The following is a 20,330-nucleotide window of genomic DNA, read 5'->3' on the forward strand; positions in this document are numbered from 1 at the left end:
GAAAGAGTCTAAAATTTCCCAAATGTAGCACAGCCCTAGTCAGCATTTCACTATCCCAAAGATCCCATACTATTTAACAGTGAAAAACAGACAAAAAAAATAATCATATCCCTATTCTTTACTTTCCTATGAAGTTTCCTGGAATACACTCCAGCAAAAAAGCAGAGACAACCTTTATTTTTCAAACACATATGCGGGAAACAGTAAAGAAAATTTGCTTCCTATAAATAACGTAGCCATTTTTATCTCTAAACACTGGCAAATGCCTCCCCGAACACTTTTTTTCTTATCCTCTATGCCAGGGTTTCTCAACCTTGGCACTACAGGTATTTTCAGCCAGATAATTCTTTGTTTTAGGGGCTGTGCTGTCCACTGTGCGGTGTTTTATAGTATCAGCATTTCTCCTATAGCTGTGACAAACAGAAGTGTTTCCAGACATTGCCAAATGTTCAAAACCACTGCTCTATGCCAACTCACATCTATGGTCTTAGAACCCAGCTCACAACTAATCATCTCCAGGAAGCCACTAATAATTAATCCCTTTGGCACATTTATTTATATGTATCTCTTACGCGTTCCACATAAGAATTTCATCTGCTTTGTCTTTTCTAAGTTCAATATAAACATCTTGAAGACAAAAGCAGTGTTATCTTTTTAAAATGTCCCCACTGTATCTCACACGGCATATTTTTTTTTACACAGTGACACCATCACTAAGCTTGCTACACACATACTGGCATGTGAATAACTAACAGTTACGTCAGATGATATTCAAAATCATAATTTTCAAAATGAAGTTTTAAAATGGCACAGGTTATAACACTGGTCAGTAAATGAACCTTAATATAACCTCAAAAGTGTAATTACTGATTCATACATAGCTCATTACATTTCATGGTGGTTTAGGTTTGTTTACTAACAAGGGACTTACAGGAAAAGATCCACGAGGAGACAGCAAAGGTGATTTTGCCATAGTTTACAACAAAATTGACATTTTAGAACTTCAATTTTTCTGATTTGTGTAACTAAATCTGAATACACATCGTTTTCTAAAAGTAAAGGAAAACCTACCACATCATGTGGATAAAATCGAACTGAGGTAGAACTGGATACATGAGAATCCGTGTCACTAAAATAAAATGAAAAAAACTTCAGGAAATAAACAGCTTGTCAAGGAATAGAAGGAAAAATACATCTTTTAACAATTAGATGACATTTATATTCTTCACTGTTCCTTGTACTTCAAAATGCGAAATAGCATTTTCCTACAGATGTAATTAAGAGCACAGCCTCTGGGCCAGAGTATCTATATTCAAATCTCTTCATCCTCTAAATGAGATCTTGGACAAGTCATCCAGCCTTTTAAACCCCTCAGTTTCCGCATCACTAACACAGGAGAATAATGCCTCTGTCACAAAGTTCTTATGGAGAGTGTTAAGAAAGCAATTAACATATTTAAGCTATAACAGCCTAGAATGTGACAAATCTGTTACCACATTTATGCTGTAAGGAATCATTCTTAAATTATATTAAACATAATTGTTTCCATTGCTCCATCTTTCTATTGTTTCTACTATTACAAAATCACCTAACACTCCAAGCTGGTCATTCTCAACAGGATCAGTTCCAAAACTGGACTAAAGGAGCTGAGTGAGTATAGTTTTCTACATGTTCTATCTTTTCAGTGGATTAAGCTAAGTGACTACAAGATCCTATTGCTTTAAAAGACCCCTATGGGGCACCTGGGTGGCTCAGTTGGTTAAGCAGCCAACTTTGGTTCAGGTCATAATCTCACAGTTCGTGGGTTTGAGCCCCGCGTTGGGCTCTGTGCTGACAGCTCAGAGCCTGGAGCCTGGTTCAGATTCTGTCTCCAACTCTCTCTGCCCCTCCCCCACTCGCACATTCTCTCTCAAATGTAAATAAGCATTAATAAAAAAAATTAATGGCACCTAAAAACTTTAAAAAAACTAAGTGAACTGCCCATACATACATGTGTAATATTTAAACAGGTGTGTCCCATTATTAAATAAGTCCTAAAATAGGAATCAAATAAAATGACCCCTGTGAAAAAAATGAGCTAATCAGTCACTAATGTACCTCAAGGCAGCAACCTGAATAGATGAATCATATTAGAGTTTAAGAAAAAAATCTAATACATTCTATATTAGAACTGATTATGCCATCAAGATTTCTAGTTCTTATTTGCTTTTCTCCTAATTTCTCCCTTATCTTACAGTGTAATTTCTTCCTAAGGGAAGGAGAGAAAAGAAACTAAATATAACAGATGACCCATGTTTTAAGAAATTCCTCTTTCTTATTGGTGATAAATAAATTTCAAAACACAAGGAAAGATGATCATGTAAAAAGACACGATCAAAAAACCCTTATGAAGAAATAAAAATTTTCAATTACAAAGAGACCTGATGAGTTTGAAGTTAGTAGTATAATTATTTTCCTAATAAGCTTTAAGAAGCTTTTTTATACATCATGCAGTGTGTGTGTGTGTGTGTGTGTGTGTGTGTGTGTGTGTAGCATGAAATCTAGAGTTAAACTTGAAATTGTGGGAAACCACTATCCCACTGTAAGATCCACAGGGAATTCTTACTTAATTATTTAAAATACAGAACAGCTTTCATTTTAAGAATAATGCTTTCTTTTTTCCAGAGCAATAAATTCTACCTTACATCTTTGGAGACAAATACACAATGACAAAATTATTTAAGCCAATATGAACAAATATTTTCAAAAGCACTTTTCCATCGCAAGGCTTCAAAGCTTTAAACATGGCAAATATATGCAAGTACATACGCTCTCCTAATAGGACTTCACACATACCAGATATTAGATGCTCTTCTTGCTGCCGGTTCAAAATTCACAAGTGACATATCACAGCCACCAGTCTCATAAAGCGTAGAAGAGAACTTACCTAGCAAATAAATGATTTTTTTAAAAAGCCATTAGAATACTCAAAAATTTTCCATCATAAAACACTAAATTTCAAACTTGTTACAATTTAAGAAAATGTACTGTAACCTTTTTCCAAAATATTCTAAAAACAATGATCTGCATGTAATTCAGCATGATGTGAACTGAAAAGGAATGCTGAACAGTGGGGCAAAATGTCAACATACATAAGCAGGTTTTAACAGTAAGGGATTTAAGTCAGCTTTGCAATCCAGTTTCCTCTTTTCTCCTCTCAGGGCATTCTCAATTGAAGTAATCACATGAATGAATTTAACGTTGTTTAAAAGTCACCTGACCACTTTGCAAGTGGTGAGTGGCCATTTGGAAAGCCGCTTAAGTTTTAAGATCACTCAAACTGCAAGACAGCAAATTTCTGAGATTACCTTCACAGAGTTTTGGGTTCGTTTCTTGTTTTGGGTTTTTTTAACTCAATATACAATGTAATATTAGTTTCAGGTATAGAATTTAGTTATTCATCACTTACATACAACATTCAGTGCTCATCACAACAAGAGTCCCCTCCTTAATACCCATCATGTTGTGTTTTTTAAGAAAAAATGAAGTGTCCAAATGGATCTAAGAAGTTCAATCAATGAAGTATAATGTTGGTAATAATTAAATCACAGTATTTAATGAACATTACTGGTTGCATGAGTCTACAAGAACTCTCTGAAAAAATTTAAGAACACCATTAGCTGTAGCCAAATATCTCCACAAAGCCAATAAAAGGTTTGGAAATGATATTGGTTGCAAAGGAATGCAGGTTTAAAGAACTCTTAAAATGAACTCTGTAAGATAAAATGATTTCTGATAGTGAAATTTTAAAAATCTGGAGACTGTCTGAAATGCATTCCTCACCTTGACAACCTATGTCAGCCCTCTCAGTAGTGGGTAGGGAGCAGAAATAAATGAATATAAATTTCCAGTAGGACAGTGAAATGAGGTATAGAACCCTGCAACCATTTGGGACTTAGTCCGGGCTGCATCTTGACTGTTTATAAATAGGAGGAATCTTCAGGGCAATTTCAACTAGATGGCAGGGCTAAAAGATTTCTCTTCCATGACTACAATGTAAACAAGGTATGACCATTTTTATGTAAGTGAAATGCCTGAAAAGTAACAATAAAAGACCCCAGGATGTACTAATACTATAACTAAGGGTTCGCAAAACATCTCAACAATCACTTCATACTTGAAAAGGATCGGAATCTGAGAAGTTCTTTATTAAGTAGGATTATTTGAGTGCTTTCTATGGATCAGACAGAATATGTATTTTATTATGGTGTTTTCTGTAGCAGCATTTTTTTTTCTCAGAAAAATATATTCTTACGACAAATGAGAAAAAAAGCATTCTGTGAAATGTTTATTTCATTTGCTGTTTTTCAAGGGAGGATTATTCAGCACGTGGATTATCTAAAACTCTGCTTTTTGTCACCTCCACGTGCCACCCTCATCTTCTAGTCATGAATCATTCACTCAGCACTTCTAACACAAACCAGATTCAGCAACTAAAACGAAATAATACAAGCTGCCATCTGGCTTCTTCTTAGGTGTCTTGCTGAAATACTTTTTGAAGTGGTACAGCGGCTGTAGAAATTGTTAGTGAAGAAAAAACCTAAACAAAAATACTGGCTTGACCGAGATCTCAAAATTATTTTTAAATTGTAATTTTTTATGTTGTGCTCTTTCCTCATTTATCATGGCAAATGAAAAATTGGCTGTGCTACTATAAATAGCTTACATTAATAGGAAAAAGAAACATCAGATCAAAATTACACATGGCATAAATGCAGAATAATTATAAACCCATGCAAGTGAGTAAATCACAGAGTAACAAAGAGCTAGGAGGGCTTGGAAGCTATGTGTGAAATCCAGTAAGAATGGAATGGATAAACATAAGTATTTATGTCATATAATGTGTATTTTACAAATAATATTATATTCAATAGAGTTTAAATTATTGGAATATATTCTGAATATATTTAAGCATTCCGTGGAATTTTTAATAATACAAGTTCTGTTTTGGGAATACTGAATATGACATTTATATGCAACTGAAATCAACTAAAGATATTATTCTTTGTAATTATCAAATGGAACAAAGAACCTTAAGTCATTATACAACTATACTCTCCTTTATGTATAGATGTCTGTTATAAAATGTAAATAGCTGCACATTAAATAAATAGAAACGTAAAAAGAAAGCACGCCCTTCAAAAAGCTCTTTACACAAAGAAGGCTAGAAAAATTGAGTAGTTTTATTACTATATAAATCAAGAACTCTGAATGCTTCTTTACAAACCAATGACTAACAAGTTATAAATTTTAGAAATTTAGCAAAGCATAAAACATGTCTATGAAAAAGGAGGCTATAATTTTAACAAATGTGCAATGACTTCAACTTTGATTTATTTCCCCCCTAAGAGGCTTTGTCTACATACTAATTTTAAGAACACGTTCAGGTCAAAAAAAAAAAAAAAAAAGAACATGTTCAGGTCAGAAAAGGCTGACAGTGTATTAAGGCTTCCCAGTATTTTTCTAATGTAACTCCACCAAAATAACAGATTCTAGGTCTCCTCTTGTACCTTTGGGCCTGGCAACTAAGTTAGCCCTTGAAAAGAAACAAATTTTATTCAGAGGATAAACAACTCAGGAAAAATTATACTAGAAACCGTTTAGCTTAAGGTCTTGGTGAAAAACTTCGTAATATTTTAAGGTATAATAGTCTACTAAAAGCATCTTCAAAAATAACCAAAACAGAAATAAGTATATATTACTATTGGTTAAATAAAGATTAAGAATATCCTAAATCTGTACGAAGATCCTCAGCATACATATCAAATTTATATATATCTCATTTAAAATCAAAACCATGATGTAGTTACCCTTTAGGTCCAAAGTAAAATGTGCCCTTATTAATAATCCTATTTTTATAGTATCCTGTATCAAGAAAAATACTGTAAGTATTGACTTTTTCTGATGAATATAAATTGAGAAGAACAACAATGAAATGTGTCCTTCTCACATGAATTATGATTAAAAACTAAGTCATCTCAACATATTCAACTCCCAGGTAATAATTAGTTATATCTAACAGAATGGCTCGGTCATGATTTTAAAAGAAAACAGTTACTTTCTGACAAAATAAGACTGGCGGCTGGAATTTTAGGCTTAATGATATTGGCCATGAGATAGCATCTAGAGATTAAGGGGGGGAAAAAGTTAACGTACCTGGTATTTCTCAGTTTTGAACATTGAATTGATTGCTATTGCCTATAAAAATTACATTTTATTACACAAAACCATTTTTTTTAGGTAGGAGAATTTCAAATAACCAAAAATCAATAAATAAGTGATGAATAACAGGAAGATGAATAAAACGAGATACTGATTTAAAGAAAAGGACCCTTGAAACACTTCCCTGAAGCCATGAATGGTGCAGCAGATAAACTCAAAATAGACAGGGGCAAGACCCTGATAAAAGACATGAGAAATTAATGGTATTCTCTAACTCCTAAGTCCTTGCTACACAGCACAAAGTGTATAAAGATTGTTCACTTGACTAAAAAACTCCTGTTGCATTCTTGATGCTACTCATTTTACTCATGTACCTTGGCAAGAGGTAGTTACTAGGACAGATCTTCTGTAGGATTCTTCTAATCCTCCCAGTACCAACAACAGAGGCCTTGGAAATTTCTTGATTTCCTTCTGTGGACCCTCCTCCCACTAGGCCTAATCCTGGTACACTGTTAATTGAGGTCTCTCTTCTCAAGTATTAACTCTTAGGGCAGGCAAGGGCTATGAGAGCAAAGCCAGACACAAGGGAAGCAGCTTTATAAAGTGCTTTTTTAGAAGGCTCTTGGAGGACCACATGCATCCACATGGGTAAGTTAAGTGCTCTACAGAAAGTGCTTATTTCTGATGTGATGAGTACTGTGTTCACAAAGCTATCTCAATGAATGTGGTAGAGAAAGACTTTTAAGACTAGTGCCAGTTTCTTGGATGGTGCCACCCTTATTATCACAAGTGGTACCTATGAGTCTCTGAGAAAGCGTGAGTTTTCACCAGACAGAAATGATTCATTTTATTTCTGCGTATAGTACAGGGTGGGCAAACTTTTTCTATACAAGGCCAGAAAATAAGTATTTTAGGCTTTGTGGGTCAGATAGTTACAACAATTCAAGACTACCACTGTAGCATGAAAGCAGCCACAGAAAACCTGTAACATAAATATGTATTTATTTTACTTTATTTTTATCAACAAGCATCAAGCTGGATGGATTTCCCCCACAGGCCATAGTTTGCCAACCCCTCTCCTGGACCAAAAAAATGTACTAGAATGGGATCAAGGTACTATGCTACTTGTAATTAAAAGTTTCAATACTGAGGGGTGCTAGGGTGGCTCAGCCGGTTAAGCTTCCAACTCTTAATCTTGGCTCAGGTCATGGTTCGGGAGATCAAGCCCCATGTCACACTGACAACACAGAGCCTGCTTGGGATTCTCTGTCTCCCTCTCCCTGTGCACATCCCCTGCTCACTCTCTCTAAATAAATATTAAAAATAGACTTAAAAAAATAAAAAATAAAAATAAATGTTTCAATACTGAGAACCAATCCTTCTTCCTGGGATGTTCACCACTGTGCTAGTTTTTTGTTTTTGTTTTTGTTTTTGTTTTTTTAAACAAGAGAGTACAGAAAAGAACAGGTATGAGAAGAAAAGTTGGTTTAGAAGAGAGGTTTTGAGAACTGGTACGAAAAGACCAATGTCTCTACTGCTCAGCAACAATAAAATAGGTGTACATACTGGTCTCTTTTACTGACGTGGCCAATGTCCTCTAGTTCTGACTTAACGCCACATGCCTTCATTCATTAAGTTTCACTCTTACTGCCTAATCCCCAGATCAGGTGAACCTTCCAAAAGTGAATGTACAAGTTCATATTCTGCTATGATTTCATCATCTGCTCACATTTTCTTTCAAAGGGACAACCTCATCTTGGTAAAATCTACAACAGGACAGTGATACTGATGACATTACAAATGACAAGGTAAACAAAAAGGCAAGCCACAGAATGGGAGAAAATATTTGTGATTTGCATCTGACAAATTAGTTATGTCTAAAATATCACAAAAACTCTTACACCTCAAAAATAATACAACAAACCCAATTTTAAAAGTGAGCAAATTATTTGGACACGCATCACACAAAAAAAGATCAATAGTCATAAGAGAAAATGTAAATTTAAAGCCACAATGAGATACAACCATTAGGGTTAAAATTTTAAAGGCCAGCAATAGCAAATGGGGACAAGAATGGGAATGAGCGCAACTCACATACACTGCTGGTGTGAATGTAAAACCACTTTTGAAAAGTTAAGTTTTACTAACAATGGCCAAAACCTGGAAATAACACAACCATCTATCAGATGAATGGATACACAATATACACACACTTGCACAATGGAATAATATTCAGCACAAAACAAGAATAAACTAACCCATGCAACGTGATGAACTAAAAACATTACTAAGTGCAAAAGGCCACATTACAACTGCATGTATATGAACTTCTAAAAGAGGGAGAACTATAATGACATAGAATATGCAGTGGCTGCCTGTGGCCAGGGGCGGGGGAAGGATGGGCTGCAATGGGGGCAACAAAAAATCTTTTAAAGATGATGAAATGTTCTGTATCTGGATTGTAGTATTTCACAGGTGTGCACATCTGTTACAACTCAACCAACTGTACATGTTAAATGGATGCAATTCATCATACCTAAATTATATATCAAAAAGTTGATTTTAAAACAAAGAAGAAAAAAAAGACTGGTCAGGTTAAGAGTCTAAGTAGATGGAGGAACGTGAGACAGCATGTAATCAGTGGAATTTCTACAAAATATAAATCAAGAGTGATATTTGTTGTTTCTTTCTGTGGTTCATTTAAAAAAATACTACACATCAGATTCAAAAGTAGTACATAAAATGAAGAAAAGTTCCCTACTCCCCCAGAGACAGCCACTGTGTTCTTCTGAACAATTTTTATGTACATTTGTCCTAAGACAATTGGATCACTCTCCTCATACACATTCTAAAATTTACTTCTTTTGCTTACTAACTAGTTTAACTTTTCATGTCAATAATAAAGATGCAGACGTTGCCTTGGTGGCCCTGTCCATTAAGCCTCTGAATTCAGCTCAGGTCATGATCTCACAGTTTGTGGGTTCGAGCCCCATATCGGGTTCTGTGCTGATAGCTCAAAGCCTGGAGCCTGCTTCGGATTCTGTGTCTCCCTTTCTCTCTGCCTCTCCTCCATTTACACACACTCTCTCTCTCTCAAAAATAAATAAACATTAAAAATTTTTGAAAAAATAAAGATGCATCAAGTTCTAAATATTATACTGTTTATGTACTATCGTTTCTTTTAGAGGTTCTCTAATAACAAGAGATTTAGACTGTTTAAAGTTTGTCAAAATTACAAACAATGTTATAATGAATATCCACGTACATATATCTTTTCAAGTTCGCAAATTTTGAGTACTAAAAGCTATAGGCATTTTTGGTCTACAGTTCTAAACTGCTCTCTAAAAACATTCAATCTTCAGACTTTTTCCAATAATAGATACATTACACAAAGATGAAAAAGATCTCACCTTGTTTTTAATCTGCAATTTAACAAATTATGAGTACAGGCGCCTGGGTGGCTCAGTCTATTGAGTGCCTGACTTTGGCTCAGGTCATGATCTCACAGTTTGTGGGTTCGAGCCCCACATCGGGCTCTGTGCTGACAGCTCAGAGCCTGGAGCCTGTTTCAGATTCTGTGTCTCCCTCTCTCTCTGTCCCTCCCCCACTCACACTCTGTCTCCCTCTGTCTCAAAAATAAATAAACATTAAAAAAATTATTAAAAAATAAAATAAAATAGATAAATAAATTTTAAAAAATTATGAGTAAACTTGAACTGTTTGTGACTGTATTTCAACTAGTATTTCAACTTTTCTAGTTACTGATCTTTATCTTATTGATGTAAAGTGCTTAATGTAGCAAAGACTGATGACTGACCTCCAGTATTCATCCTTTCCTTATTCCTTGTATTAATAGGACCTTCCCCTCATTGAATTTCAGCTGGGCCTATGTTCACCTAATTAGAGACATTTCCTAACCTCTCTTGCAGCTAGAAGTTGCCATGTGACTATGTATGGGCCCAAGGGAAGTGGGAGAAAGTGACAGGCACATTTCTCAAGTTGCAATCTGAAAGATAAAGACTAACTGTCCTTACTTTTTAGCAACACCCCCCGCCCCCCTTCCTGCTTTTCAGACAAATGACATTTGTTGACAACAAGTGGAGCAGCCACTATGGACCAGCAGGGAAGCCACACATGGAAGATAACAGAACCAACCCCCCTGCTAGGGACAGCTCCTGTGAGACTGTTAGAGAGACAGGTAAACTTCTCTTTTATTTTAGTCACTGATTGGTGAGGGGCTGGGGGAGGAGGGTGTCCTCCATTGAAGAACCCAACCTATATTTCAGCTAATGCATATATTAATCAAGTTTAACTTAAACTTAGCTTAACTTAAACTTAGTTTAAATAAACTATAATTACATAATAATGTTAATAATGATGATAGCAATGATTATTTATGTAATTGACTTATTATTGCCAGGCACTGTTCTAATTGCTTTGCACATTTTAATAGATATGATCCTCACTATAGACCTATGAAGTAGATACTGTTATTAATTTGATAAATTAGGGAACTGACGCACAGGGAGAAAATAACTTGCCCAAGGCCACACAGCTCATAAGCAGTAGAGTGTGGACTGGAAGACATGAAGTCTGACTGTGGACTCCACTACATCCTACTCCCTTTCATGGAGATTTCAGAGATAAAATATTATGCCATCACTTACAAACAAGTTAAAGAACAATTAATAACATGAATAAATAACATACATGCTAAGTGAAAAAAGCAAGATACAAAACTCATACAGTAGCACCAAGTCACCCACCATGATCCCAATTCCGTTTCAGGAAAGTATACAAAATGTGTGCATTAAAAAAGACAGGGAGGAAAAAATTATAAAATTTCAAAACTGAGTATCTCTAAGTGATAAAATTACAGATCACTTAATTTTCATTATAGTTTCTAATATTTCTAAACTTGTATTTCTGTTACAAGAATGAGAAAAATACATTCTAATTTATCAAAATGAAGAAAATATACCCAAACTTCACACTTCTTCCTTTTAGATAATAATAAAGGATCTTTATTGCTTCAATAAAAATAAACATTTTGCTTTCATTTGTATATATTTTGTGTCGCACTCCCCTCAATAAAAAACAAAATGCAGCTTTTTTTTGTATTCAAAAATATCAATAAAAGATCAAGGCCGCTGCAAAAAGAACATAACTTTTTGGTTAGATGAATGAAAATGATCTGCCATAACATAGGGCAATGACGTATAAACTCCAAGGTCCCATAGCCCTCTGATCTCTGTATAGTAAGAAAAAGTATCTGTAATGTAGCACAAAATGTTAAGGCATACAACATAAGACATATAACATATAACAAAATGCATAATACATATAACCCTTTTTAAACACCAAGGCTAACTCTAATAAAAATCATGAAAGTATTATAGATCATCTGAGCCTCGCTTTTTAAAGTAAAAAATTTTAAAGCCTCCAAATCATATTTCTGCTTAACAACGCATAGCTGCTATAAGCCGCTTAATAAAAAGGCCAATAGGGAGGGTAGGGTACTGGCAGATTTAAGTCTTTTTCTAGAGCTGACCACATTTTCAAGTTAATAAATTCTGTAGTAAAGCAGATTATCTCAAAGAATACCTTCTTCGTCAATCCTTGCATAGCAATGAAATAAAAGCCTCAGAAAAGTAAGTTCAGTCATCACTTTTTAAACCTCGAATGCATTAATGAAATTAAGAAAACATATCTGTCAGAGGAATATCACCTATGATTTTTATATATTTCATATTTGCATTTTAAACATAGATACAAACTTTTCCTCATTTCTTGTTTATTTTTTACATGAAAGTTTGATGTACTATTACATATACTTTTTCAAAGCATATCTCCACCAACGACCACCACTAATTTCATACACAGAAAAAAAACACACGTAAATTTTCCTGTTTTACCAGGCCTTATCTAGAACGTCTCCTCTGAGATGTGCCACATATTAAGCATTTAACTATCAACTATAAAGGCATCATTACATCAATTTATTAGTCTAAATTTACAAGAGAAAGCTGAGTTTAGCATAAAACTGAGAAGTGATTGCCAAGTTTTATAGAAAAAGCTTGATAGATTAAACAAAAAAAAATAGAACTTTAAGGCTACGTGAATTCAGAGTCCCTCGTGTGACTTATCTGGGCACTAAGCACAGCTTATTTTATTTAGTGTAAATGCAATTTAATTCAGAATATAGTAGGAAACCAACTGCAAAGAAAGGAGTCCCCTAGAAGACTGGTGAGGAGGTAATTTAACCCTTAAGATGTGGTTAAAAAAAAAAAAAAAGTGGTATGTTACACTGAAGGATTTGAGAAATTCTTAGATACTAACTGCCTTTTCAAAGATGCTAACTTTAAAACTTATCTGTCACATCATTGGAATCTTTTTTTTTTTTTTAACTAAGTTTGCATGGAGGTGAAGTCTATAAATAAGAAAGAAAACCATCCAAATTTTTCCAACTAGGTTCTAAATTATATACTTATAATTCAGCCTTTAAAATTAAATATGATTGACAATTATGCCTGCTGAGTACCTATGATGAAAATACATTTTCTTCTGCTGAAAAAGCTACTAATAAAATCCTTAAAATACCACCTTCGGTGAATTTTTCCACCATGTCTAATGTTACCTGGTAACCTGACACGCTAGTTAAAATTCAACAGAGAAATAATGGGTTTATGGGTTTACGGCTGTCGTTTATAGTCGTGGTTATCTAGTATGATACCACAAAGTAAAGATGTAGAAAACAGTTAAGGAAAACTACCTAGGCTTAGAATTAAACAATGACTGACTGCAAGTTTCCTTTGATCCAAAAAGGCTGTTCCTCTGTTTAAAGTAAACAACCAAGTATTATGTATATATGTGTACATATGCAAACATTTATATGCACTCAAACATACCTATGTATGAATGTATATGTATGCTTGTATGAGTGTTTTATATAAATGCATTATGTGTACACATTTTCATATGTAAATATTGTACATTAAAAAATTTTCAACTGAAGAAGCTAAATTTGGAAGGAAACAATCCTTTCTAAATATTTCATATTTTTAGGGAATATCATGACTCACTTTAACATATTTGAGTATACAGGACCCAAATTCATTTACCCAAAGTTATCTTACCACTGTTAATTATAATCATGAAGAAAATTAAACTATGTAACAAAAATATTCTAGTGGAATATATTATAAAAATCAGTATCTCCACCAACACCTTTAAGTTCAACTGTAGCTCATTTTCAGGATCTTTTTTGGCCAACTTTATATGCTATGGAACAAGTATACACTGTCCACTGATTGCTTGTTTTGTGCTAATTATCACAATACATTCAATTTGGCCGCAGCCAGGTCCCACAGGCCAGTAACTAGCTATTAGAAGGCAGGTAAGAAAAAAAATCCAAATTTCAAGACAACATCCTGAATATTCACCCACAGATGCTAAAGTCACTCCAGACTTGACCTTTAGAACTGTCCAGTGAGTTCCTATGTACATATTTTTAATAATCTGCAAGTGGATTCAGAATGGGATTTTACCATTAAGGCTTTCTTAGCAAGTTTTTGGGCAAATTAGGTTTTACAGAGAAAAGTCATCTACCGCATCATTTTATGTTTGATTTGGCACAAGTCTAAAAATCCAAAATGGGTCAAAATTAAGCCTTTTATTTTCACAAAGCTGCTACCACAAACCGAATGGGCAACAGTGATGGCAACTGTAATTTCATATGCACAAATTGACAAATCCTCTGTTCAAAGGGCTTTGAGTGAACCTGAGAGAAATAGCGATAAAAAGATATCAACTGAGTATCATTTGTAACTAAAAAAGTATCACCATTCTAATTCAAAGCAAGTAACCAAATTGAGGACCCTCCTAATAAACTCCCTTGCTTCTTCAAATTGTAAACTCAAAAGCAAAAGCACTCTGAAATTAAAATGTTTTATTGCCTTCTCTTTTTATTTAGAAATCACTATATATGCCAATGTTATAAATATCTTAGATGACCATTTTCAGGTTTCTGTAAGATTTGCTAAGGATAATTATTTTCATCAATATGCTTGTCTAATTGTTAACTTTCTATAACTAAGGATTTTTACAAAATGGGAAATGTCAACAAATGGCATATGAAACGTTATTATATCTAATTCGGGCATCTTATACCACACATCCTTCTAGCCAAAGTGCCAAGTGGATTATCATCTCTATAAATGAAACACAGCTATAACAAAACAAAATCACTGGGAGCAAATGTGGTGCTTTCAATTGTGTATTTTTTAATAACAAAATTCTCTTCATTGTTTTTCATTTTCTTGTTACTAATCTGCATTCTGAACACAAGATAGATTATACAGAGAAATAGAAACCAAAGAATAAAATACTCTATATTTTATATACTTTGTATATATTTTACATACAAAGTATAATACAAAATACTGTCTGTAAAGTACAAAAGAGGTATCTGAGTGGCTATGCATTACTGAAGTTTTAAACTACACCACCCCTCTGAGAATAAACTACTTAATAACTTATATTAATATTTATAGGTATATTAACAGGAAAAAGAAAAAACTTGATGAATTTATTGATATTGGTATAGAGCCATGGTGTCCTCAGAGTACTGCATTTAGGATGACGTAAGTCTATCTCAGGTGACAGACACTGAAATGAAATACAGAATACCCAAAAGAAAGATTCCATAGCAACAGACCATCAGAAAGTATTTTTGCCCTTCCTGCAGCACATTCAGCAAATGCAAAGAATTTAAGATTTAATCAAAATCATTCTTCATAAAATCAGCATTTCCCCACAGAGTACAAGTGCCAACGAGTAACAGGACTGCCCGAATCATTTTAAGAGAACACTAAAGCATGAACATTAATACTTTTAACTATCTACCAATAATATGCTAAAAACAACAAAACAAAACAAAACAAAACAGTAAAAGTTGAGAGAAACCGAAAAGGGAAAGCAAGTCAAATTTTCCTCACACATAGGACAAATCCTATAAAAAAGTGCTCTCATGCATAGTTGCAAATGAAGCTGTCTCACAGAAATTGCAATCATTGTTACCCATCATCTGCTGTATTACAGTTTTGTATCACCAAGATTACATAAGGCCTGCATACCAAGTTCATCGTGCAAACTGCTGCCGCCTACAGCAGATGCATTGTCATGTGATGCTTCTAAGTGGACACTCCCATTTCTCACCAGCAAGGAGGCACTAGCACTGAGCACTGCAGCCTGGGAAGGGGGGCGGGACTGGACTTTGACCTGGGCTGTGGACTGCTGGCCTTGCTGACCATCTTGAAGGCTAGGAAAAAACATGGATTGGGGAGACATTACAGGGAAGAAAAGAAAAAAACAACAGCTAGAATGAAGTCAATATAGAAAATGGATTTCAAAATGTAACCTGATTTTTTCAATGTAACCTAAGAAAGCTAACAAACTTTGTAACATATACAGATTACACTGCTGTCTTAAATCTTCTGGTCCTTAGAAAACTGAATCATTGTGATGAACACAGCAAACATTTAATGTATACGTAAACTAACCAATCTGTGACTTTTCCCCACCCCAAGCCAACAAAATTCTAGTGTAAGGAAAAAGAAAGCAGCAAAGAAAAACAAGCACATTAACTATATATGGGGGTTGTAGCTGGTCCCCAAGAGATAAATCCTCTTTGTCAGTTTAAATATGACCTCTTCTTTATAACCTTTATAATTCTAGAATTGTTCTTTCAAATATTCTGGCATCTCGAATTCACAATAAAACAAAGTTTCTATGCACCTGAAAACCAAAGAATCCTTATCAAATGCGACCAAGGTGACAATTTTCAATCAAAAGAAAATCACAAACTAGTGCAAGAGAAATGGAATAACAAACATCGACTCAACCAAGTGAAATACAAATGACTGCTGGGATGCTGCAAGTATGATTAATTTATAAAGTTTTTTTTCTATGAAAAGCCTGCATATTTTTTAAATAAAGCCACACAGGCTCTGTATACATGTTATTACCTTCTCCAACCCATTTCATCATTTCATTAACAAGGGCCCATCATTTTAGAAAATCTTAAAAATATTTTGGAAACCTGTAATTTCTCAAGGGATATTACAGTCTTTTTTAAATCTTACAGAATTCTGTTAATATATTATTAGTATTTTGTTATAGACTTGCCATTTATTAAAACTATCAAATCTAAATATCTAAACATTACCTATAATTAAGAAACTCTATTATATTCTTAACTCATTTTATATTTTAGATGTTTAAAATACTATGAATTTTAATGTGCTTAATACTCAAATTTAAATCAATGAAACTCATGAAAATATTTTGAGTATAATTATTATATGTCATTCTCTACATGATGTTCAAAGTAACTGCATTGTTATTAAATTAGACCTTTGAGTAAACAACAACAACAACAAGACTGCTGCATAGGATGGCCTTATTCAGTTATTTTATCATTTTTTTGAGTACCAACTTCTTTCTAATGTTCTGAATTCAATGCAATGATTTCTCTGATGCCTATAAAATAAACTCATCTCTATGGGCAGTGAAGAAAGCTGCAATTTAAAGCAACCATGTAATAAAAGACTAGAAAACACTGCTTATGTTGCTGAAGCCTGTGGTTATGGCAACAGAATACACTTTGGAATCACACTGTCTGATAAAGTAACCACATGTGACTATCTACACTAAAATTTTAGTTCCACAGTTCCACCAAGCTCATTGCAAGTGCTCAAGAGCCACATAAAGTAGCTAGTGGCTGCCGTAGTGAAGAGCTACCGGAGTGGGCAAAAGCTAGTAGTTAGTGTCCACCACACTGGACAGTGTTGATTACATAGATCTTTCTACCGCCACAGAAAGTCCTACTAACCATTACTACCTGGAACATTCATAGTTCAGGCTTCTTTTAGAGCCAACAAAAAGTATACACTCTAAATAGAGCAGAGGAATGTGTGGAACACATGAAAAAACCAAGTCCACACAATGTTGACTTGTTGATGCTTACTTGCATTATTTGTTTAAGCTGTAACTATAAAGGTATTCGTTTAATAACTCCTTTGGAGTAGATGTTTGTACAATTGACATAAATCAAGAGATGATCTTGGGAATTAATGGAATCAAACATCGTTGTATTTTCCATACATATATAATAAGTCTGTTACTCTTCCTCAAAATCCAAAGTTATTTACAAAGCTTACCAAAATGACCAAATCTTACAAGGGAGAAAATTCTGACAAAAAAGGTGTTTTAAGTAGTTCAAGTGCTATGTCCCTTCCGATTCTGAATTGGAAGACAGAAGAATTTTATACAATATGTACTCAACAAATCTTTCTGTCCTTTTTTGTTTTTACTTAAAGTCAAAAACAAAGGTGCTATATGGCAGTTAGGTGTATTTTAATGTGAACACATTTGAGAATACAATAATCCTCAACATACCCATATATACAAAAAGGTTTCCAAAGTATTAGGCAATGCATGAAAATCGATTCCAGAATAAAGAAACAAAAGAAACTAGTGAAAATCTATGTGGCTGTCAAGGTTTTGAACATCAAAAGCTAATCATAAATGTTTATGTCCCTTGAATTCCTGTTTTGAAAATCCTTCAACAACAAAAAAACCTCTCATTTTTACAGAAGTTGGCAGGAAAACTATTCCTGGATGTTTGTACTTTACCTAACTAATAACCGACAGGAGCTAATATTTTTTAGAGTATCAATTCTCTATCAAAACTACCAGTTTGAGAAAAGGTAGCAACTATTTCACAACATAGTAAAAGGAAAGATAGAAATTTAGGTCTAACTATTGGCTATCAATAGCATCACTGACATGCAATCTTACCCATTAACATTTCCAATTTAAATGGCAGAAAAACAGGGGCCTCTGGGTGGCTCAGTGGGTTAATTCTTTATGTCAGCTCAGGTCACGGTTAGTGAGTTCAAGCCCCCACATCTGTCAACACAGAGCCTGCTTGGAATTCTCTCTCTTGCCCCTACCCCACTAGTGCTCTCTTGCCCCCTCTCTCAAAAATACAAAAATAAAGTTTAAAACATAATAAGGAATAGCAGAAAAATATAGTTGGTCTTGGTCTTTCTTTCCTCTGTACCACTTATTTAGAATTTGGCACCTTCTGCCTTATATCGTTGGTTATTTTTATTTGTGTCTCCATGATGAAAAAGTAAACTCTAAGAGTACCATCACATTATTCTTATGAATCTGCAGATTCCAGAGAATACTCAAAGGAATGCCTTGAACACAGTACACAAACAACAAATATTTGGTGGATTTTCCTGAGTACCACAAAATGATCCCTATGAATTTCTAATCATGTATTCTGTTACTACTATGACCTTATTTGATTACAGAGCTTTCAATCTTCTAACACTTTAAAAAAAAAAAAAAAAAGATCTAAGAATAAGATAAAGCTTTTGTCCCCTCCCCAAATGCAACTAATTTTTCATTCCAGTCCATTAACCAGAGTTCTAAAAGATACCATATTTGGGTTGATAAAAATAGATAAATATGGAACTCTTAATACTAGTACTATAAAATTTTTAAATATTAATCTTTGCTTTTCTCTCTAGTAACTGAGAACTGGCAAGGGCCTATTGAAGCTACCTACGAGCCTAACTTAATGAAAAGGACACTTAAAAATAATTCTGAAACAAGACATTCTAACAATTATTTTAAAAATCTGCATTTTCCCTTCAGGAAGAAATTTATGATTCACTCACAATCCTTGAAAACATACAATTTACCAAGTTGCTTTTGACTGTCAATTACTTGAACTATTCATTAAAGTTTAAAATAAGCTAGTACGTTTTACTGGTACTTATATAGTAATTGTAATTAAAGTACTGTCACTCCTATTCCATTTCCTTTTGACAAACAAGTTTTTCAAGTTTTCTATGACCATGCAATCCTATATTTACTTAAAGATGAGAGTATTATTATGTAATTCAAACAGAATTAACACCAATATTTTCTACCTGAATATTTTTGCAATTTAAAAAAGATTTTATCCATTGGTGTTTTTAATTTCTCTAAGCTAAATTGTATCTTATTTCATCCATGATGAAGTCACCTATTTAAGATACATGTAAAGTTTATGCTGGAAATATCCTAGAATCTTAACAAAATCTGCACACTGACTACTAGAAGATTACCTGCCAAAAATTCTAAAATGAGTGCTTTACAAGTAAGATTCACGCCATTATCCTCATTTGAACGGTGATGTATTTAAAACCCTACAGAATTCTACATGATTGGCTGGAGTTAGAACACAGTTCTTTAATATTCCACCAGGCAAAGAAAAAAGTAATTTGTCTGCGTTTGTTGGGTAAGTGGGATCCAGCAGGCTTATTGGTGGCAAAGAATGAAAGGGTTTGCAAAGACCAAAAAAAGAAGGTTAAAATAAAAAAAGGGATTAATAAACAGCACCATGGAGTAAGAAAGCAAACAGGTCTATGGCAAGTGTTATTAAAGGGGCAAAATGAAAAGGTTAGAAAAAACAAAACAAAAAGTAAAATGAAATGCTGAGCTCTTTCTGCAGGCTGGGGCTAGACCCCAAATCCATCAGCAGAAAGAAGTTAATTCAGGGAGCAGAAGGGGAGGGTTCATAAAAGGCAAAGATGCTCAGAAAAAGGTTTCTAGACCAAATGTTTTTTTAACTGGTGCCTTCCCATTTTTATATTTTCAGTGTTGGTTTAACTAATCCATACTACTTCTTACAGAATTATGTATTACTGCAGGATTAATTAGGAACATGACCCACAAAAGGTGAAGCTCCTGATTGTAATGTAAAACCCCCAAAATAAGCAAGTCTTAAATTGCAGGGAAACGTAAAGAGAAAGACTTTGTTACTCTCAAGAACAGGATTTTAACAAGGGAAGGGGGTCAGCTCTTCTGATCTACCATGTATTCAACAGGAGTTGTTTCACTAAGTGTTCTTTTTGAATTCCAGATTAAAATGTAGGAAAATAATTTGGTAATGGTGACTTTCAACAGAGATTAATGAGAGTATATGGTATTTTATGTGCACTGCCTAAGCAAGCACATGTAAAGCATTTTTGTCCATATTTGTATGAAAGCATAAGCATAAATGTTTTGAT

The 20,330-nt window shown here is 34.0% G+C and overlaps 1 protein-coding gene across 8 annotated transcripts in view; it reads right to left on the bottom strand.

The window, feature by feature from the left end:
• Positions 1 to 20,330, bottom strand: part of PCNX1 (pecanex 1) — a 171,424-nt gene that overhangs the window by 74,090 nt on the left and 77,004 nt on the right. For 6 of the 8 annotated variants that reach the window (XM_049612541.1, XM_049612542.1, XM_049612545.1 and 3 more), the window contains exons 8-10: positions 15,336 to 15,520; positions 2,836 to 2,926; positions 1,072 to 1,129 (exon numbers count right to left, since the gene is read on the bottom strand). In XM_049612541.1, coding sequence (XP_049468498.1) covers positions 1,072 to 1,129; positions 2,836 to 2,926; positions 15,336 to 15,520 — 334 coding nt within the window. The remainder of the gene's footprint in view (positions 1 to 1,071; positions 1,130 to 2,835; positions 2,927 to 15,335; positions 15,521 to 20,330) is intronic. The other 2 variants (XM_049612546.1, XM_049612547.1) reach the window with 1 other exon arrangement.

Source organism: Panthera uncia, assembly GCF_023721935.1.
Source record: "Panthera uncia isolate 11264 chromosome B3 unlocalized genomic scaffold, Puncia_PCG_1.0 HiC_scaffold_1, whole genome shotgun sequence".
In the NCBI taxonomy this organism is placed as follows: domain Eukaryota; kingdom Metazoa; phylum Chordata; class Mammalia; order Carnivora; family Felidae; genus Panthera; species Panthera uncia.